Source organism: Centropristis striata, chromosome 14 (assembly GCF_030273125.1).
Source record: "Centropristis striata isolate RG_2023a ecotype Rhode Island chromosome 14, C.striata_1.0, whole genome shotgun sequence".
Taxonomy (NCBI): Eukaryota; Metazoa; Chordata; class Actinopteri; order Perciformes; family Serranidae; genus Centropristis; species Centropristis striata.
Genome location: NC_081530.1, coordinates 27,842,990 through 27,865,274, shown reverse-complemented (window position 1 = coordinate 27,865,274; position 22,285 = coordinate 27,842,990). Strand labels below are relative to the sequence as shown.

At 37.8% G+C, this 22,285-nt stretch overlaps 1 protein-coding gene across 6 annotated transcripts in view; it reads left to right on the top strand.

Annotated features, from left to right (window-relative positions):
- LOC131984776 (uncharacterized) overlaps positions 1-22,285 on the top strand; it is a 46,644-nt gene continuing 24,359 nt past the window's right edge. For 2 of the 6 annotated variants that reach the window (XM_059349724.1, XM_059349722.1), the window contains exons 1-21: positions 2-195; positions 11,605-11,673; positions 11,996-12,020; positions 12,141-12,158; positions 12,771-12,833; positions 13,838-13,974; positions 15,357-15,470; positions 15,772-15,829; positions 15,926-15,964; positions 16,374-16,442; positions 16,662-16,804; positions 18,927-19,055; positions 19,138-19,195; positions 19,291-19,371; positions 19,944-20,443; positions 20,556-20,624; positions 20,720-20,744; positions 20,833-20,853; positions 21,014-21,046; positions 21,410-21,478; positions 21,577-21,710. In XM_059349724.1, the coding sequence (XP_059205707.1) occupies positions 169-195; positions 11,605-11,673; positions 11,996-12,020; positions 12,141-12,158; positions 12,771-12,833; positions 13,838-13,974; positions 15,357-15,470; positions 15,772-15,829; positions 15,926-15,964; positions 16,374-16,442; positions 16,662-16,804; positions 18,927-19,055; positions 19,138-19,195; positions 19,291-19,371; positions 19,944-20,443; positions 20,556-20,624; positions 20,720-20,744; positions 20,833-20,853; positions 21,014-21,046; positions 21,410-21,478; positions 21,577-21,710 (1,881 nt within the window). In that variant the 5' untranslated portion in view covers positions 2-168. Of the gene's footprint in view, positions 196-11,604; positions 11,674-11,995; positions 12,021-12,140; positions 12,159-12,770; positions 12,834-13,837; positions 13,975-15,356; positions 15,471-15,771; positions 15,830-15,925; positions 15,965-16,373; positions 16,443-16,661; positions 16,805-18,926; positions 19,056-19,137; positions 19,196-19,290; positions 19,372-19,943; positions 20,444-20,555; positions 20,625-20,719; positions 20,745-20,832; positions 20,854-21,013; positions 21,047-21,409; positions 21,479-21,576; positions 21,711-22,285 lie in introns of all 6 variants that reach the window. The other 4 variants (XM_059349726.1, XM_059349727.1, XM_059349725.1 and 1 more) reach the window with 4 other exon arrangements.

Below are 22,285 nucleotides of genomic sequence, written 5' to 3'. Positions count from 1 at the left end.
CGCTGCAGAGTGTGTGACCCGCCATGAAAACAAAGCAAGAAGTTTGGTGCACAAATATGGAAACTGCGCCCTCGAGGGAATACAATATTTGGACTTAAGCTCGACGGTTGCAGTGGACGAGTTCATATTAATTTCGTGTCTGGAGAGAAGTTTTGGGCGCCACTGAACATGGAGCACATCACCCTCAGCTGCCAAGTATGTGTTTGTCTTTCCTGGAAACCGCTCCTCAGACCCGTTATCTAGTGAGCTGCGGTCTGTGCGTAAAATGTGATGTGTTGTTGACGACGGTTTATTCAACCAGAATATAGTTTCCACTCCGTGTTTACTTTTTTTCAATCTGGTGCTGAAACACATCCTGTCTTCCGTTTTTAATCACATATCACTCCGCGCTGCGCAATATGTTCGGTAAGTGATTTATATCCAGTCTAGGGCAACCTTTACTAACTAAAGAGCCACTGTTGGCCAAAAAAAAAAGAGAAAATCGCTGAATGGAGCCGCAAACCTTATATTGAGCCTGAAATTAAAATTAAACAGCCTAAAAAAAGTCTAAATTAGCCTACCAACATTATTGATAGTCATATTGAGCATTTATTAATATGATTTTAAAAACTAGTCTATATCAGGGAACTAAAAAAACTCAAAGTTGGCAAAAGTTAAAGGTTAAGTTAAAGGGCCGGAGACTTTCGTAAGCTATGAAACATATTTTAGTTGACTTAAATGTCATAACTTTTTAATATGCTGTAAAAAGGCTATACAATTTTACAATTGAATAATACAAATAGCTTTTGGTCTACACCATTGATAAATAGCATTTTAATATAAAAATATGTAAATCATTTTTTTTGTCTCAGCCATGGGGAGCCCCTGCAGGCGGCTTAAAGAGCCACATGAGGCTCTGGAGCCACAGGTTGGCCCCCCCTGGTCTAGGGCTTTACATCATATCGGGCTGACATATCACAACAACCCCCTGTTTAACTGGAGTGCTCCATAGACTTTAACATTTTTTTGATGCACAACATATAAACACCTTCTAATGCACAACATGGGTCAAAAATGACCCGCATTAATTTCCCATGTTATTTCATTCTGGCTGTGTGTTTGAATACCTTTTTTTTAAATTATTATTACAACAGATAATTATATCCATTTTTCTTTCATACTTTATGTAGAAAAATAGTTTTTGTATTATTACATCAAGTTTACACACATGGGTCAAAAATGACCTTGTGCATTAGCGTAGTAATACAAAAAGTGATAGACTAAATTAACAATTTGAGTATATGTATAACTTTGTTTGTCTTATTTTTAAGGTAACTTTAGGAGTTGTTAGAACCACCAGATTACATTGGAAAATCACATATTTTAACATTTGCACTTATTGGAGCCACCAACTAATAATTTCCATTAGAACACCAATGAAACACCAATTTAACAAAATAGAATAGCTGATATTTGTGTCTTCTTTGTCAGGTTTGGGTTTGCACAATATGGGTCAAAAATGACCTTGTGCATTAGAAACATAGTGATAAAAAAGGATTTTTATTCAAAAAGTAAGAAATGAAAACAAAAAATTAGGATGTATGATGATCAAAAACAAGTTATTTGAGGAAAACCTGCAATACTGAATGATGAAATTAATTTATTGCAAAGATATAGAATACAAAAACTTAGTCAGGTCACTTTTGACCAATGTTGTGCATCAAAGGGTTAAAATATTCTTGAGAAGTAAAGAATAACTGAAATTTCAATTATCATCCATTACCGTAGCAACCCATTTATCAACATCTAGATTGTCTCTTAGAGTTACAACAGATTTCTCGAAGAACATTCAGAAGAAATTCAAACATTGTGAACATTTAAAAATTGGTACCTAAAATTTAAGCAGAATAAACGAGTCATCACTTCACTTCAACATGTGGCAACCTCCAGGTCTGAGCATGGAGGCAAACCAGGAAGAGCCTTCTACCAAAAATTCCAGCAGGGGGTGCTAAGTTAGGCTGCAGAAACATTTCTGTCCATTAATTTCAATGCAAAATGAGAAAACTTCTCACTTGATTTGTATATGGTCACAATTGCTAGTAAAAATCTTCTTCAAGACAATTTGATGTCAATAGTTCTAATAATGGCCCCATATAGAAGAAAATAGAAGATAAAGAATCGTATGATTTGGGCCGTGGCTACCTTTGATTGACAGGTCACTGACAAGGCTAGCCGTCATCAGGAGAGAAGCAGAGCAATGCGTATCCACGGCAACGTGTCAATAAAGTTATATATAACGTTGTATAGATATAAAAAAGGACGTTTACCTGTTTGGTCTCATAACTTTGACCCTTTCACACTGTATTTTCACTTAATGAAAGTTTATTTGAACATTTTGTTCAGTAAAAATGTCTTGTTCAGTGTTTGGTTGGACTAACAGACACGGAGTCGCTGCTCAGTTTTCTGAGGTAAATAACATAAATTTTGTTTTTTTTTCTAGCCAAAACTAACATCCCAGGTAATGCTAACATGAATTAGCATTTGTTTCTTTCAGTCAGGTTGAGGTGTAGAGAGGCTGTAGTCAGTGTCGTCGGATCCCTCTCACTCCTCCACAGTCCAAATATGGTCTGTTCCCCGTATCGGAAACAAGATGGCGACGAGTGTAACGATGAACTCTATGCTTCCAACTGGCAGTCCACAAGCCAATGGGTCCATTATTTGTATACAATCTATGGTGTAAAAACAGTCTAGTCCACCTTTCAACAGTCATGGAAATATATTCCCTACTCACATCCTGTCTTATCATCATAACCTTTTCATTCTGCCACCGTATATCGTGAATTGGGGGTTGTAGGCAGTGGATCTTTAGGGGGAGATAGCAGGTCAACAGAAGATGCCACATGTAGTACATCATATGACAGCTGGGGACCAGAAGATTCATTTCAGATGCACCTCAGCACTGTGTGTCCAGTTGTTCTGGTCATAAATCTCTAATAAAAATAAATGTTACATGCACTTCAGTTGTGAGAGAGAGAAACAAGAGGCCCCTTCTCAAGGGACATTTACACTCCAATCCGAGGCCCCTAACTTAAACAACCCAGAAAGCAGAACACTGACACAGCTTCCAGGAAAACCACACAGTGGATGTTTATCACTTCACACCTACATGTAAAAACCTGTATTTACTGTGTGTTTGTTCCTGTGAGGTGTTAAGATGCTCTGAGTGTCACTTGAATAAATACTTGCATATCATCTGCATAGATGCATTTGCATTTAAAGTGTTTTTTGATCCATTCCTTGCCTTTTCCTTTAATTTGTCACCTTTCTGTATATAAACCTGACAGGTTTCAGCTCATTTTGTTATCAGTCAAAGGACTGTGTGAGAAGCCAACATTATCTATCCTCTTTCAACAAATCAGCATGGGGATAAAAGCAGTCAGGTTAAGACTCCAGACCTGTGTGTAACTCTCAAACGCAAGCTCTGTTTCTGAAAAGGGCACATTAACCTCAGAAGTCATTATCTGAGCAGATAAAACCAAAACTATGTCCATAGCTCGTTACAGAAAACAGGATGTTAGGGGAATGAATTTTGGCCAGCAATGGTGGAAAACTGAGCGGTGGGGATGTGCTTCGTCCTTGGCTGACTGAAGCCTGACTGGGGATTTCCACCGGGCGCGTTACAGCAGCAGCACGTCAGCTGTCGAGGTCAACCTGCTGCCACCTCTCCGAGTTACTTGATCGAGTGGAAGAGAACAGACGGAGAGACGATGAAGAATCAATGTAGTTTATTGCGCAGTTTGCAAAATGCGGAGCCCAGCTCAGTACATACATCAACAAGTAGTACAAGATAAAGGCTACTCGATGTCTAGTGATGTCTGTTAATATAGCGTGCTCCGCTGTGTCTCCTCCTATCCTGTTAGGGTGTTGTCTCTGTCCATGTGTATGTGTGTTCATCCCCATATAAGGCATTAACTAACAACTTTTCTTTGTCTCTTCCGCTTTTCTTGATACAATTTAATCCTCCCGGGCGGGGGCTACCTGTTTATCTGGTGTTTGCAGTTTCGCCCAAGAGATCATCGAGAGATCATGATGTTTCATTTCCTATAACACGTGTAGATGTGAAACTATGTGTTTGTGTGCATGTGCTTATTGCAAAATAATTTCTTAATACTTCTTTTATTCACTCAAGCTTATGTTACCTTTAATGCTGTTTGGTTAATGCTGCCTCTTTAATGCTTCTGATTATTTTCTTATAGTAGTTTATTTACAATCCCACACAGTTTAGCGAGCCGGCCGTATACACGCGAGATAACGAGATCACGCGATAATCCTGACCATACGGGAGACCGCAAGATCCCGTGATAAACTTTAAACTCTATTTATACAGTCTATGGATAAACTGTGTGTATAAAGTAAACAACAACAACAAAAACCAACTTACTTTGCTTCTCTGAGGTGAAAGATATGTTGTTCTGACCATCTATCCTTATAAAAACAATATGTTATGTCATAAATGATTGTATGATGTTCCACTTCAACAATCAGTCTCTTGTCGTCCGTGTCGCCGATCCTCTGAGACCCTTTGATTGGTTGATTTCTGATCTGGTGCCCCGGTCATAACATACAGTCATGGCCAAAAATATTGGCACCCCTGCGCTTCTGTCAGATAATGCACCACTTCTCCCAGAAAATCGATGCAAATACAAATGCTTTGGTATTCACATGTTTATTTCTTTTGTTTGCATTGGAACAACACAAAAAAAGCTGAGAAAAAAAGCCAAATCTGATCATTCCATGCAGAACTCCAAAAATGGACTGGACAAAATTATTGGCACCTTTTCAAAATTGTAAGAAATAATTGTTTTTCAAGCATGTGATGCTCCTTTAATTTGTAATTAAACTTACCTGTGGCAAGTAACAGGTGCTGGCAATATAGAAATCACACTTGCAGCCAGTTAAAATGGATAAAAGTTGATTCAACCTTTGTGTTGTGTGTCTGTGTACCACACTGAGCATGGAGAATAGAAAAAAGAGCAAAGAATTGTCTGAGGATTTGAGAACCAAAATTGTTGAAAAGCATGGACAATCTCAAGGCTACAAGTCCATCTCCAGAGATCTTAATGTTCCTGTGTCCACTGTGCGCAACATCAATAAGAAGTTTACAGCCCATGGCACTGTAGCTAACCTCCCTGGACGTGGACGGAAGAGAAAAATTGATGATAGATTGCAACGAAGGATTGTTCGGATGGTGGATAAAGAACCTCGATCAACTTGTAAACAAATTCAAGCTGACCTGCAGACACAGGGTAGCACAGTGTCAACTCGCACTATCCGTCGCAGTCTGAATGAAATGGGACGCTATGGTAGGAGACCCAGGAGGACCCCACTGCTGACACAGAGACATAAAGAAGCCAGACTGGAGTTTGCCAAAATGTACCTGAGGAAGCCAAAATCCTCCTGTGGACAGATGAGACCAAAGTAGAGCTTTTTGGTAAAGCACATCATTGTGCTGTTTACAGAAAACGAAATGAGGCCTTCAAAGAAAAGAACACGGTCTCTACGGTCAAATATGGTGGAGGTTCACTGATGTTTTGGGGTTGCTTTGCTGCTTGTGGCACTGGATGCCTTGACTGTATGCATGGCATCATGAAATCTGAAGACTATTAAAGAATTTTGGGGCGCAATGTAGGGCCCAGTGTCAGAAAGCTGGGTCTCCGTCAGAGGTCATGGGTCTTCCAGCAGGATAATGACCCAAAGCACACTTCAAAAAACACCCAGAAATGGTTGAAGACAAAGCGCTGGAGGGTTCTGAAGTGGACAGCAATGAGTCCAGATCTAAATCCTATAGAACACCTGTGGAGAGATCTCAAAACAGCAGTTGGGAGAAGGCATCTTTCAAATCTGAGAGACCTGGAGCAGTTGGCAAAAGAAGAGTGGTCCAAAATCCCAGTAGAGAGGTGTAAGAAACTCATTGATGGTTACAGGAAGCGATTGATTTCAGTTATTTTTTCCAAAGGGTGTGCTACCAAATACTAAGTTTAGGGTGCCAATAATTTTGTCCAGTCCATTTTTGGAGTTCTGTATGGAATGATCAGATTTGGGTTTTTTTTCTCTGCATTTTTTGTGTTGTTCCAATGCAAACAAAAGAAATAAACATGTGAATACCAAAGCATTTGTAGTTTCAACAATTTTCTGGGAGAAATGGTGCATTATCTGACAGAAGTGTAGGGGTGCCAATATTTTTGGCCATGACTGTAATGTTGATGTGAAGTAGTTTTAGGCTGCATGAACTGCGTATTGTGTTTTATTTTGAAAGGGGCGGAAGTGTTTTACGCTGATTCTGAGTCGGACTTCCTGTCTGGTGCGATCTGCTCTGTTGAGATTCACGCGATTTGGCAGCGTCTTGCGGAGAAATAGAAGTCCTACCTAATGCTCGCGTAGAGACGCTGACGCGACGCTGCTGTAACGTTACGCTACGCGCCCGGTGGAAATGCTCTCATTGATTAGAGTGTTACCTATTTGCAACGTCATACGCGATGCTGACGTGACGCTGCAGTAACGCGCCCGGTGGAAATCAGGCTTAAGGCTGCTGGTGTTCAGAGTAATGCGAAAACAATGAGAGGACAGTGTTTATCAAGATTAATATGTCATGTCTTGGAGAACAAATTCCTTGTTGTTTCCTAAACAAAATACTGATAAAAATAAAGGTAAAATGGTGAATTGATCATATTGGACATCAAGGTGGTGCCAAATTATAAGTATCTATGTGTATACCTAGATAATAAATTGGACTGGCAGAGCCGCCTCTTTTTCTTAAGGAAGCTCAGATCTCTGGACATCTGTAGTAAGATGCTGCAGATGTTTTATCAGTCTGTGGTGGTAGTGTGTTGTTTTATGCTGCAGTCTGCTGGGGAGGCAGCATCAGACACAGAGATGAAGGAGGTTGGACGGACTGGTCTAAAGAGCTGGTTCTGTGGTTGGAGCCAGGTTGGACACACTGGAGGAGGTGGTGGAGCAACCTGGTCTCACAGAAATCCGTGAAATAGCCACGGATTTTCTTAACTCAAAATCCGTGGAATAGCCACGGGATCGCTCAAATTTCCGTGAAATTGACACGGATTTCGCTACAATGCAAGTTAATGACAGTCATATCCCAACCTGGTATTTTTTCCTATTGGTTTGTGTCCAAGTCACGTGACTTTCAAGGTTCCGGCGGTCGGAACAAAAAACATGGCGGACAGTTATCTCATTTTTAGTGAAAAAAAAAATCAATATTTTGACTTTGTTTCTGCAAAAAAATAGCCTGGGTATACCCAGACTGCCTTGCGCGCTCGAATTTAATTTCGAACCTCCAGACGGTCTGGCAACCAAGCCAGTTTCGTAGCCCTGTTTTAGGGATCCAATCACAGAGCGGGGAGGGACGGTGAGACGATGATGCGTACTACTCAGCACTTGGAAGCTTTCCGGATCCAACATGGCTGTTGCAGACGCGAAACTCTCTATAGCTGCAGATGGTGTTTTAAATAGTTTAGAGCGAAAGTTGAAAGGCGAAAGGTCTCTCGGCGGCTCCGCTGAGATCACCGGTGTTATGGTAGCGGGGCTATTAGCGTCGCTAGCGGCTATTAGCGCTGCTAGCGGCTAATAGCTATTACCGTCGCTAGCGGCTAATAGCCCCGCTACCGCGGACAGCGGAGCCACCGAGAGGCCCGCAGCAGCTTGTTTATTGCCCATAAAATCAGTGGATGTGTGTGGCAGAATGACATGAGGGGGAATAAAGCGTGAAAATAAATAATCTTGCAGAAAGCGAGAACTGGAGAAGCAAAGCAGCAAACAACACTCTCACAGACACACACACAACAAACATCCATCTCTGTTGCTCTACTACGTCATCTGGTATAACTGATCTGATTGGCTAAGAGCTACCTACAGACGCTTTAATAGACATTCTAAGCGTCCAATAAACGGCTCCGGAGGATCGTAAACCACACCTCCTCTACGGAGAAAAGCATTGAAGGTGTCCAGACCTAATCTCCAATGAGATTTGGTCTGGTGTTAGCCAGGCTAGCAAAAAAATGGATTTTGATTACATTTCTAGCGAGAAATATATGTTTTATTTTCTAAATATTCACTCAGTGAATGTACATAATCACTTTGTGGCGAAGATCTCGCCAGAAAAAGACGATCCGCTGTGTTTTATTTTGTAATCTACCGTATGTGCTGTGCCAGGGGTTTGAGGGGATGTCAATCACATTTTTGACATCAGAATTTAAATATTGTCTTGTTCAATAAGGGATTTTTTATTTTTTCAGCATATCCTAAAGCCCCCCCACTCCCACCCCTTAGTGACTATGCTCACATTATAGTCCATGTCAACACCTTTCTATAACAGTAAGTCTCATGTCTGTAACCCTTTTTGTCTCATAGTTATAATCATTTAAATATGCCCCAGGGTTAAGGTTCAAAGGTCAATATCTCAAAGCAAGAATATTATAGAACCTTGAAATTGATATATGTTACTCTCCAGGCCAAGACCTTTCCGGTGATGTATTTGGTTTAGCTCTATGACAAAGTTTTATTTTTTTCAAACCTTGGAAATCTGCCCTAACAGACTTAGATTCCCACAGCCCTTTGAGTGCTCTGAGTGCGAGATCACACAGCGGATCGTCTTTTTCTGGCGAGATCTTCGCCACAAAGAGATTATGTACATTCACTGAGTGAATATTTAGAAAATAAAACATATATTTCTCGCTAGAAATGTAATCAAAATCCATTTTTATGCAGAAACAAAGTCAAAATATTGATTTTTTTCACTAAAAATGAGATAACTGTCCGCCATGTTTTCTGTTCCGACCGCCGGAACCTTGAAAGTCACATGACTTGGACACAAACCAATAGGAAAAAATACCAGGTTGGGATATGACTTTCATTAACTTGCACTGTAGCGAAATCCGTGTCAATTTCACGGAAATTTGAGTGATTCTGTGGCTATTCCACGGATTTTGAGTTAAGTAAATCCGTGGCTATTTCACGGATTTCTGTGAGAACAGGTTGGGTGGAGAGATGACCTGTCAAGATGTTCCAGGCCATCCTGAACTACCTGGATCATCCGCTACACTAAACCTTTATGGACCTAAAGAACCGCAGTGGACGGCTCCTCTCTCTCTGTTGCAGGACTGAGAGATACAAAAGATCCTTCTCTCCTACAGCTATCAGGCTTGCTAATTCTTCAATAATCTACAGAAGAGCTAACAGAATCAATTAATTTCCCCTCAGGGAGAAATAAAGTAATTTATATTTATTTTTTATTTTGACTGATTCTTTTCTGATGTTTGTTGGTTTGTTAATGACGAGATGACACAGAGGTCTGCAAATGCACTATAGTCTATAGCAGCTATTCTCAACCTTGGGGTCGGGACCCCAATTGGGGTCGCGAGATAATTTCTGGTGATCGCCAAATCATTTTGGAAGTCGGCGTGTGTTAATGTGTTTTAGTCTTTTTGGTCACTTAATGTCTTTTTTTGGTCATTTTGTGTCTTTTTTGGTCATTTTGTGTCTTTTTTTTTATCATTTTGTGTCTTTTTTTGGTCATTTTGTGTCTTTTTTTTGGTCATTTTGTGTCTTTCTTAGGTCATTTTGTGTCTTTTTTTTATCATTTTGTTTCTTTTTTTGGTCATTGTGTCTTTTTTGGTCATTTTGTTTCTTTTTTTGGTCATTTTGTGTCTTTTTAGGTCATTTTGTGTCTTTTTTTGATCATTTTGTAGTCAATTTGTGTCTTTTTTGGTCATTTGTTTCTTTTTTGGGTGATCTGAACTGTGCGTGTGAGATTGTGGTCAGTGAGCAGGGGTCACGGACAACATGCATGTTAAATTGGGGGTCGCGACTCAAAAAGGTTGAGAACCACTGGTCTGTAGTAGCTTGGATTCATCCATAACATGCTATAGGAGTGAACAAAGAAGTACAACCCAGAGCTGTTAAAATAATTTTTAATGACCCTTCATTTTTCAGGTGTTGCAGCAGCACAATTATAGAATAAAAAACAGATGGAGGAATGAAAATAGAATAATAAAAATTAAAAATGAATAAATGGTATAAAAAATAAAGAAAAAATAAAAACAAACAAGCAACCAAGACCAAACTAAAACAACTAGTAGTGCAAACATGTTAAAGTGGCATTGAATTGGTGAACATAAGCGCAATGAGTTGTGCGTTATTGTGAAGTGGGGGAGGGGTCTCCACTGCTGTTATATTGTCTGATGGCAGTGGGCACAAAGGAGCAAAGGAGCCTCTGAAGGGCTAAGTCTGGCTCTTTGGTGGTATTCTCCGATGACTGAACATGCTGCTCTTCCTGAAATGCATAGAGTGCTTAACACATTTATAAGACCACTGGTTTTTGCCACAGCTGTACTAAATTAACAGTATTAGTCATTACCAAAATCAGTTTGTTTCTGTAATGGTTGATGCACCAGTATTTAGAAGCTCTTTAACTGAAATTAGATTTTTAATGCTAAAATATAATTATTGTTTTCCATGAATTTTCAAATTTACTGTTTTACAAAAAAAAAAAAAGCAAAAATAGTAAAGCACAATATTTCTTTATTAACCCTTTATCAGGCAAATAACAACATTTGGTAACTTCAGGTAATAATTTGAGAAAAAAGTTGCAAATTCACTAGATTAAAGTGGCAAATCTACAAGAAAAAAAGTCGCAGATTTACGAGAAAAAAGTGGGGAGAAAAAGCAACTTTTTTTTCTCGCAGATTCACCACTTTAAATCTCATAAATCTGCACATTTTTTTCTCGTAGATTTAACTTAAGCCACTTTAATCTCGTAAACTTTTTTTCTCAAAATATTTTTCAAAATTATTTTCGTATGTTTTTTTTACACATTCTGGCAGTATGTAATATCCAATATTCTCTAGGGTTGAAATTTGTAATTTGCAAGTATTTCAATGAGTGCCCTATTGAGGGTTAAAGTGATGAATCTGGGAGAAAAAAGTTGCTTTTTTCCCACCTTTTTCTCGTAAATCTGCAACTTTTTTGTTGCAGATTTGCCACTTTAAATCTCTTAAATCTGCGACTTTTTTTCTTGTAGATTTACCACTTTAATCTAGTAAATTTGCAACTTTTTTCTCGAAATATTACCTGAAGTTACCAAATATAGTTCTTTGCCTGATAAAGGGTTAAGATGTCAAATAATAGTTACAGAAAAACAGAAAAAAATGAATTTTAGTGGTTGAATGTTATGCTTGATACATTTTTGACTCCTCAGTGAAGCCCCAGTAAGCCGGCTCAGATTTTGGGTGTAAAAAGGTGAATTTAGTTTGTTTTTTGCCAAATAAATAACAATAAAATTTTTAGTTTTAACAAGCTTTTGAAAGATTTCTGAAATATTTATGTTTCCTCGTTTTTATGACGTGGTGGTCTAATACATTTGTTGTGCACTGTATGTTCGTAGTACCACATAGTTATTAAAAAAACATTCTAACAATTGGTAATACTGTTGAAGGTTCCTGTTCAGCAGCAAAACAAACTTCTACCGAACCAAAATGAGGACTGGAACAACAAGTCTCTTTATTCTATTTTCCCCCCTTGTTGATATAGCTTGGTTTTTTCTTCTTCCTTTAGACCTGCCGCTTTTCATCTAAATTAATCGGGGATATAAAGACTCATATGACCACAGAGTCACATAGACAGGTAAGCACCTAACCTGGTTATTCTCAATGTTGTTGTTTTTTGTGCGTCTGTGTTTTCTGTTGTTTTTTATTTGGCACAAAATTGACACTTTTAGACCACACTATAGAAGAATTCTGTTACAGGTTATTGGAACTATGCTTAATAGAAAAATGTACATATGTTGTGGTGCATCTTAAAAGTTCGGCAGTTTTTTTTAAGTTTTTTTTTTTTAAGTTCTGTATACCAAGGGGAGAAATACATTACAGGGAGACAGGAGTATGGCTAGCATCTGATCATCAGATGGGAAAAATAAACCATGTTTCCTCTGTTTCTTTACCAACAGATATCGTCACAAATCTTCAAGACAGGTAACATTTTATACCCCATCTTTCTTGTTCATTTGGTATCTTGTGTTTCCTTGTAAACTCGGAATTTATGTCCAGCTAATTATTAATCTTGTTTCTTCCTATGTGTTTACTTCCTTTTAGAAACATCCCCTAGTCGTGGTAAGCCTACTTATTCTTCCTCCTGTCTGCTGGGTGCTTGTAAATGAGACTCTTTTTTTTTTTTTTTTTTTGTGACAAAGTTTTTATTGAACAGTTTGAATATTACATTACATTATGAACATAATGCCATTGCCTTGCCATTAACGATTTTAATAAGAGAGAAAAAAAGAGAGAGAAAAAAAAAGAAAAAAGGAAAAGTTAGTGTAGACAATACAGATGCATAAAGACAGTATAATTCACAGTAGCACCTTATATGCGAGCAAGTAATGTTATGTCAGAAAGAGAACCAATAAGGGCGTCCCAGGCCTGCACTGTAGATGCTAATGAGGCTCTTTTTAAAAAAAAAAAAATATCACGACCTGCATAGTTTCCATTCATACTTTCTTCACCAACAATCTCCTTCTGTCTTACCTTTGTGAGTGCAATGCTGCATTTTCTGGCACATAATTATGGCTTCCAGTAATATACAAATTCAGTTATTAACAAAATTAAATGTCACTGTCATGTTGCCAATGTGCGTCATTCTATGTATTCATTTCAAGTTTGATATTGTAACGTGTTCTGTCCTGAGCTGCTCCAGTCTAATCGTCTTTTCTTCCATTGTTCTCTCAGGCTTCTTTCCCTACATTTCTGCGATCGATTCCAAACACCGTCAGGGCAAACCCTCAATCATAGGTCAGTAACGTGTCTGGTAGTTGTTGTTGTTTGGTAGTTTACCTTTCTTTACTGTAGCAGAGGCGGAATAATTGGTGACGCTAGGTCGACACTCTGCACATGATTGATATTTAGTCTAATTGAACTTTGAATTCTATATTAATGCAGCAGCATATTTAGATTGTAATCTACTTTAAAGCACAGTCTTCAATCTAACAACTAGATATCTATGCTGGATATTATACTTAATCATCATAGCTGAAGAGAAACGGTAAGCTAAACTTTTATAACTATACTGTACTATATCATACTATTCAATGTTATGTTTTTTGAATATAGAATAAGGTTCAGCGTATTAGTAGTTCTAAGAATAAAATGATCAACATAATAATATGGATCAGAAGTATACCTGAATACTAAATGTAATACGCTATAGAATGGTGTATTATTGTAAGGAGACACTTATTTTCTGTGCCTTTCTTTATGTCATACATTTTTTCACTTCAAAAATATGTTATTAGTGGTGTGGTTGAAAAGGCATGTAGACCTATTAAATATTTTAAAGTTTTAGGACAAGACATTATCGCCAGATCAGATTGAGATTTTACGGCTGTTTGCCCAGAATATCTGAGGTCTTGGTGCTAATACTGCATGAACTTAATAAAACTCCATGAAGTTGGCGGGAAATTTACAAACATCCGGAATTCTGTGATCTTTAAAAAACTGCATGTTGTAGATTCATTACTTTGTGATGGTGAACTGTAGTAACCCAGAATTGACCAGAAATATGTGATGAGAGCTATCTGTCTATAAAACACGTTTTGTCTGCTGCAGAAGGTGTGTGTCTGTTCCTCAATTTTTTTTAATTTAAGAATTTGTGCCAGCAAACACAGAAGTACATTTTCGAGTCTTGTGTTGAAGTGGTTTCCCACCACAGTGGCTGTACTGTAAACCAGAGTGCTAAAGATGTTAAAGATTCATTATGTTTGAAGTAATTCTTCTATTTTGAATGTACTTTCTTCCAGGCTCGTCTCTGCTGACGTTATGTTACAGTAAAAAGTCAGGAAAGTATTTTTACCTGTGCCATGTCTGTGAGGAAACCTGTTCATCATTCAGCATTGAGAAACACCTCCGTTCCTCTGACCACTGTGGAAACTACTTTGTAAGTACTGAACATGCTGGTTCACTGCAAATATAGTTCCCATGTTTGTCATGTTTTATAGGTACAGTGGAAACCACTTATGGTGATCATGGTCGATGAAATCAAATAGTTGAATATTGTTTTAGGCTATAACCTAATTACAATTTTAACAACAGTAAGCTATACTCTATATACAAAAGGCTTACTTTACTGTAATATGGTGTGTTCATTACACACTTATAGTTATTTAATCTGTACATTAAGTGTTTGTTAGAATTGGGGTTGCACGCTACAAGTATTTCAAAGTAAAGATGCTGTCTAAAGTAAATAAAACGCGGTGCAATCATTTGTTAAATTATTTTTGACATAATCAATCGGAAAATGCAAAGACAATATAGTTAATGTCCAAACTTTTGTGACATCAACGCTTGACTGGACTTGTAAACATGGTCGCCCATAAAGTTGGAATCATTGTGTTTTCGGACACAATTCTCTGTTAATTGTGGTTTCATTTTCATTGTGATATGTTTGGATGTGTTAGAACCTCCCACATGGTTCTTTTGTTCTATGATTTTTACAAAAGAATCAAAAGACTGAATAAAGTTTGCCATTTATTGAAAGAATAATGCCAAATGCAATGAGCAGTGCTGGACTCTGCAGTGTCCACGCCGGGAGCACAAGTCAGAGTAGCAAAAAGTTCCTCAATTCACAGTTTTCTTCTGGGTGTGGGACTCACCCCGACTATAGGTTGGGCTTGTCGCAATTGGTCAATTGTGGGTGGTGACGCAGTAGCCAACCCGTACTGGACACCTTGCGGCATGTCATTTCAAAACTAGACACAATCCCTTTCTTAGTTCCATTTTTTTTAAGCCTATGGTGTCTTGTATGTTGTTGTTTCTCCTGACATGCAGTTCAATAGAGGAAATAAGTCTTAATTGTTCGTTGAACAGCTCAAAGCTCAAAGTCACTGAAGTTTTTTTAAACAAATAATAGTTTTAACACTTCAGTTACAGCTAAGCTAAGCTAAATGTCCCTAGCCTTCAGAAGAGATTGATTAATAAAGTTTTGAGAGGATATAAACTTTTTCTGTCAAGAATAAATCACATCGTTGCAATCATTGCATAGAAAAATATTTTATTGCAACTTTATGGGCGACTGTGTATATTATTCCAATGCTAGCTAATGCTAGCTTGCTAACAATTAGCTAGCATTAGCTTACTAATAGCTAACTTGTCCTCTCAGCTGGACCGAAAGTAATAATTTGACATGCCTTAATCTAATATTTTTAATCTAGATACAGGTCCTTTATTAGCTTCCCAGCCCTTGGTTGCATATTATGGCTCGGACAGTTTTCCTCTCTGGTCGTGGTTGTTTGAAATGCACTATTTTATTTTGTATTTTAGAGCTACACAAACCCAAATGTGCTGAGTTTCGCCTGGATCCCCAAAATGGATTGGAGTGTAATTCTGAAAGCCGAGATCTCAAAAGAAGTAAAAAAGGGGAAAGAAGAACTAATGGTTTGTACCTGGAATCTTTATGTTGAAAAATATATTAATTGAAGCATTATCTAGTGTGCAGACATTATTCCTGTCTTTCACATGTATTTCTGTCCAGTACCTAGTATTTATCATCAAGATGTGTGGCTTTTGTAAACTTTTTTCCATTGAGCGTGCACTGAACTGAAACCTGTCATGTTTGTTAAGGCACTCGGCAGCTGCTCTACTATTAACGTTGTGCTGCGGTGTTTGCATTGGTGAGATGAAAGTATTTCAAATACTAGAGGGTATAATGCATTTTCACACCATTATTTCTTTGCAGCTGTTGAGTGTTCCTGACAGACTCATGAAACTTTTTTATTCAAATACCTACGATCAAGGTAAACAATTCTGAGATTTCTCTATGTAATGCTTGTTTGAGAATTTATTAAATTGTACTTGTATGTTAATGAAAATTTTGTGATCCTACTCTGCAGTGATGCGCATATTAATGAACCATGACGACCTGCTTAAAGGTGTGTGTACATTCTTCTAGTAGTAGTAGTAGTAGTTGCTTGAGAACTTTCAATAATATCAAATAATCCATGTTTTAAGTTAAAAGTAACATTGGTTACTTACTGCTGTAAAGTTGGTCACTTTAATATGGATCCAGCATTAAGAATACTCTATATGCTTAAGTATGTCATAAAGAAGCATTAGTATTAAAATGGGAATGTTTCATAACGATTTAAAAACTCTTTGCAACTTAAAGTGCACATTTAAAAAGCTGGAAAAACTTGTGATATGCGAAGCCTTAAAAGAGCTGCTAGAGGACCTCGTTGTGAGACTGATCTCTCACTGTACCGTATATCTGAGTATGTTGTATGTACTTTGCCCTATTATCCTTTATTCCACGCTTCATTGCTGCATTTTTTTCCCCACAAGATTTCAAGTCAACAAGGACGACGATTCAAACGTACCAAAAAGACGGCGACAGGAAGCATCCACTTCTTGGTCAGTAAATTTGTCTTCTAGATGTAAAATTCTGCTTTTCATCAAATATCCCTTAATGTAAGGTGTTTGGGCATGCGCAACAGGAAGGCATAGAGGCTGACATTTTCTTTTAATATTGGATATAGTAAATGAATATAAAAATTTGAGAAATGTTTCCATCTTGCTTTCTTTTTTAAATTTCTTTCCCTTGTTCTGTCTTCCCTGATCTTGGTCTTGTAGGCATGCAGCACATTGTCGAATTGAGCACTCATTTCGGGCCCACTGAGAAGACATACTATCTCTGCACGCTCTGCAGCCTAACTTTGGCCCCCCACATGATCATCAGACACGTCCTGAGCTTTGACCACATCTTTTGTTACTTTGTAAGTAGCTATGACGTCAAAGAATGCAAGAAAGATAAATGTTGCCACACAATCCTGGAGATGGCACAGGGCATTTCTATAACTCCAGCTTTATTTGAGGATGTAGGTCATTCAACTAACTGGAATGGTTACACTTTATCGTCTAGAAGGTGATAGCTTGATGCTTGCTGGGTTCGAATGATGTTTTTTTTTTTTTTTAATGTTTCGGATAAAGAATGGCACAATTGCTTACTTGATGCTTGAACTTTGAGCATGGAGTGAAGAGGAGGAGCTGAATAAATCTTTTTGGCTTTTCTGCCCAAACTGAAGGAATATCTCAGGGTCCTGTTTTGAGCCGTTGAGGAGAGGGAGCCAAGCCGATAGATAGATAGATAGATAGATAGATAGATAGATAATTTATCCCAAAGAAAATTCAAGCATCCAGTAGCAGCATTCAAACATACATTGAACATACACTATACAAAACAAATAATTACCCTATGGTAAATATGAATTTACATTAAAACTTTTGCAAAGAAAATGTAAACATTTGCAGAGAACTTGGACATTTCTGTGAAATTAAACATTTGCAGGAAAATAAATAAAATAATGTGCAGATAAATTAAACATTTGCAAAGATGACCAGGAAAATAGTGCAAAAACAGAGAATGAAATTGCATGAGCATAAACAAAGAATGAGATCGCAGCTAGAAACTGGCAAATTATAATTATAATTTCCTTTACAAAGGTAGCTGACCATGTCAAGTAGCTAACTATGATCATTGAACAGAATTTCATGGAGCGGTGATGTGTGGATATTGCCTGCAAGTGCTCAAGAAATAAACACATAAAGCCTTAATGGGAGTAAAGCACAGTATATAACATAGTGTATTTTGGACAGAGCATACTTGAGTACACAAGACATAGAAGCTGACTCCCTACTATCTGGTGTTTTGCTGTAACCACTTATAACTGAAGTCAGGAGTTGTACTGCTTACACAAGACTTCTCCAGTATCAGCAGCAGCTGTAGTGTCACTGACCTTTCCCAAGACAGCACATTCGACAAGCTTAACCAAAAAAGAAATGGCACCTTATGTGACACTAGTGCAGTGCCCATAGGAAGTATGTATTCGTACATTACATGCCACACTACAACGTCTGCAACTCCATAAAACAGTTACTTTTCATAAGCTACGCACACCATCCAGCACATACACATTGAACATTGATATTCACTGGAAACTATTTGAATATTATTGGAAAATCGAACCTTGCAGTGCACTTTAAAACTCTGAAAAATAGGTAGGCTAAAAAGACTTACAGATGAGATGAGTCAGGTGTGGAAATCCAGAGTGAATTGTGATACTGACCAGGTGTAACACTAAAAGGCGTCAAGAAACAGTGCAATGCAGCAACACATCCTACGTAAATAATTATATTTTGAAAAATGAATTCAAGAATCTTCAAAATCCAGAATGCACACCTTTGTGCCATGCGCAAGCCACATACGAAATCTTAGGTCAGTCTGACTAACAGTAAGCAAGATACGCCCTAGACACACACACACACACACACACACACAGGTGAGTCGGTGTCATGTTTACATGCTATTTTGTGTGACCCTTCCTTGAGGTTTGAATGTAGTTTTGAATTAAATATCTCAAGAACTGTTAACGTTAATGTAACGTTAACATGTAATGCAGTGCCACCATTTGGACATAAGTTCAATTTATTATTATTTATTTATTATTATTATTATTATTATTATTTGGTTTATAACTAAATACCTGCAAAAGCAATGGCATTCAACCAGCTGCACAGAGGTATAATCAACCTGCCAGTTTTGGTTTATTATTAACTAAACAGTTTGACTCGTTGTTTATTGTAAATACACGTACCCCAAAAAAGTTGGAGCTATGTCATGTTTACTTTTGTGTGACATCGCCTTTGCTTTTAACACTTGCTAAGCGTTTAGGAACTTAGGACACAAGTTTTTGAAGTTTCAAAAGCAAAACATTTTCTGTATTAACTAGCCTAATTATAGTAATTTTTGTTATGATGTCTGATAACAACTGAAATCATTATTGTTTGTCTTCTTGTGGTTTATTTGTGTAATTAACCTCTTTGTTTTTATCCTTGCAGAAGGCGTGGCATCCGTCTACTTTGCTGGCAAAGGAATCCTACAAAGATTACAAGTCTTTTGCCTACATAGTGCTTGATCTTGCAAGGCAGAGTGAGGAAATTCACGGTTCTGCAAGCACTCATATGAAGGTAATGCACTTTACAAAGTCACGGGTGCAGGTTTTATGCTTTTGTGTGTCTTAATGTGAAACCGAGTTTTTATCTGTTACAGCAAGTGAGCCTGCAGCCTGCTAAATTCAAATCAGTGAATTTTGCTTGTTATGCCGAAGGTTGGTATTTATATTTATTGTAGCAATTTACATTGTTCTCCTCTGAATGAACTGGACCTTCTGCTTTACTTAAACTAACTGATGGTGTCTTGTAGCTCTGAAGGTACTGGAATCCATCAGGAAAGAGAACCAGGAGAGCAGTTTGATTACAAGCATCGAACCCGGAAACAAGCTGGGTACGTGTTCATTTCAGTGTGATCTAGTTGGACCAGTCAACCAACTTATCTTTTTGAGGCAGTTGGTCATACTCAGATTTTGATTAAATATCAATTAGCCTGCAGTTTTTTTAGAAAAAAAAAACTACTTTTATACTACCCAAAAAATTTAGAAAAGCATTCCTTAGATTGCAAAAAAGAGACAATGGGCTCTTAGATTTTTCTTGTTTTTAATGTTCTTTACCATCCAAAACCTCTGTTACCCAGGTGTTATGCAAGTCTCATTTGATTATTATTGTTTATTAGCACAGGAAACTTGCAAAAGAAGAATAATGCAAAAGGAGGAGAAAAAACAGGTTGGCTGTAAAAAGGCTGAAAAAAAAAGACGAACTTCAGCAGTAGTGAATTTGATGTACTGTTAAATAAACTTAAATTTTAAACTAAACCTTTTAAATTAATGTAATCATTTTTAATTGTAAAAATACCAATTTCATATATGAACAAAATATTGTCACATTCTTACTACTGAAAATCTTTCACAATTAATAGTGTGGAACCAACAGTCTCATGCTACTTTGTTTTGCTTTTTCTAGAGTACCGTTATACTGTGTCAGCAGTGGTGGCAAAGTCAGCAGCATCTCCAGTGTCAACAGCTGCTGTAGCGCCAGCAGCTGCTGTGGTGTCATCTACAGCGTCATCTGCGTCTGCAGCTACTACACCGTCTGCAGCTACTACACCGTCTGCAGCTACTACACCGTCTGCAGCTACTACACCGTCTGCAGCTACTACGCCGTCTGCAGCATCAAAAGGCTCATCAGCGTCTGCAGTATCCACACCGTCTTCAGCGTCAAAAGGTTCATCTGCGTCTGGAGCATCTACACTGTCTGCAGTGTCCAAAGGCTCATCAGTGTCTGCAGCTACTACAGCGTCTGCAGCATCTGCACCGTCTGCAGCATCTACACCGTCTGCAGCAACTACAGCATCTGTAGTGTCAAAAGGCTCATCATCTTCTGCAGCTACTACACCATCTGCAGCATCTACGTCATCTGCACCGTCAGGAGTTATGATATTGCAGTACAAACTACGCTGCCAGGTGATAACTTTTACATTTCACAAAAATATTATTGGTGCACTTAATACGATCTATGTTGTGGGAAAATTCCAAACCAAATTTTTCACCTTTCTTTTGTTCTCCATTGTGGCAGAACTGCAGCATGAGCTTTAAGGATATAAATCAGTTTCACGCACATCTGTCAACGTTTATCCACAAGAAGGTACGTCAACATTTTCAAGTCTTTGTGATTAATTATGTATGCTACAAAATTTGACCTTACAACCTCTAAGATCTCTCTCTAATGTTCTTCCCCAGATGTTAAAGACACACTTGGGTGAAGGTATTCTACACTTTCCTCTCATTTCTCATATTCTTTATTGTTGAGCTTACTTAAATAAGTTATAATTATTTCCCTCCCTTTCTTACAGACAATCGAGATCAACAAACAGGTACACTTTTTTTCTCCTTCTATTACAACCTGCTGCAACACTTCGAGTTATTAGTTTAAAGTGGTATTGGTCAAAAGGTTTTTACAGTCTGTCAGTTATTAAATAAAACAACATATATGTTTTTATATATTTTTACAACGATTTACAATTTCCAAACCAGAATACAACTTGGAGAGCACAGTCGTCAACGAAGGTGAGTGGTGCATTAACTTGCTCCTCACCTGGTCTCATTTCCTGTGTTGGGAAGTAAAACGCTTATTTTAATGAATTACTCAAAGCACTCAAACAACTTTTTGATAGCATTTTCCAGTATGTGTAGGAAGGAAGCAAATCACGTGGGCCATGCAATGATTAACCTGACACCACATGAATGCAGCAGAAGTTTAATAAAAATCGGTCACTTAGTTTTTCCACAATCCTGCTGATAAAAAGACAAACTGCACTGAAAAACACCACTTTCCTGTTTGAGTATATGTTCAAATCTCAAATTAAAAAAAAAAGTTTTTCTTTTGGTTTTCAGTTCATTCTCTTAACCCTCCTTTCCTTTGCACGTTAGAATCAAAACCATGTCTCGGCTTAAACGACTACCTCCGCGAGAGCATGGAGCGAAATCAACCACTTATTGGTGAGTGGACCCACTTATTTTCATCATTTTATTATAAGATGTTCAACAAAATAAATATGTTTTCTTATTTATTTACTAATTTTTAATTGTTTGTTTAGGTGTTGCCTTGGTTGTGGCGTGTGTCAGCAGTCAGGGAGAACCCATTTATATCTGCTTCGCCTGTAGGAACTCTTTCAACGAGTCTCTGATCAGACAACACGTTGACTCTCGGAAACATCTCATACACACGTTGGTGAGTTTTAACTTCTGTGGTTTGTGTTCAGTGCGGCTGTGTGTGAACAACCACTGATGTGTTTGACTAATGATGTAATGCACTCTGCCTTTAGATTTCTTATCATGTAGTGTTTGTTTTCTTTGTGCAGGCTTCTTGTTGACTGATAATAACTATACACCAAAGACACTGTGGTGACTTTAGCTTAGATTTTCACAAGATTATCTGTTTTGAAATGATATTTGAACATTTATTAAAGCAAGATTTGAGGAAGACAAACAGAGCTGCAGAGGTGTGATCATAACTTAATCTCAGAAATTCATATAAATTATAGTCACGCATGATGTTACTAGTTCCCACTCCCCAGTTCAATTAAGGCAACAACTACAGATTGTTTCCCAGCACTCGTGTTCTATTAGATTTTGAAATTGATCAAGCTAAAATTTCTGGGCAACTAGCAAAAAAAGTTCATGCTGACTTGGCTGTTGTTGGCAAATATAGAGGAAACCTTTAAAATGAATTTATCTGACTCCAACACAAAATCCTCTCACCTATTTCTCTGCACTGATTGTTTGATAGAGAAGGATGAGCAGGAG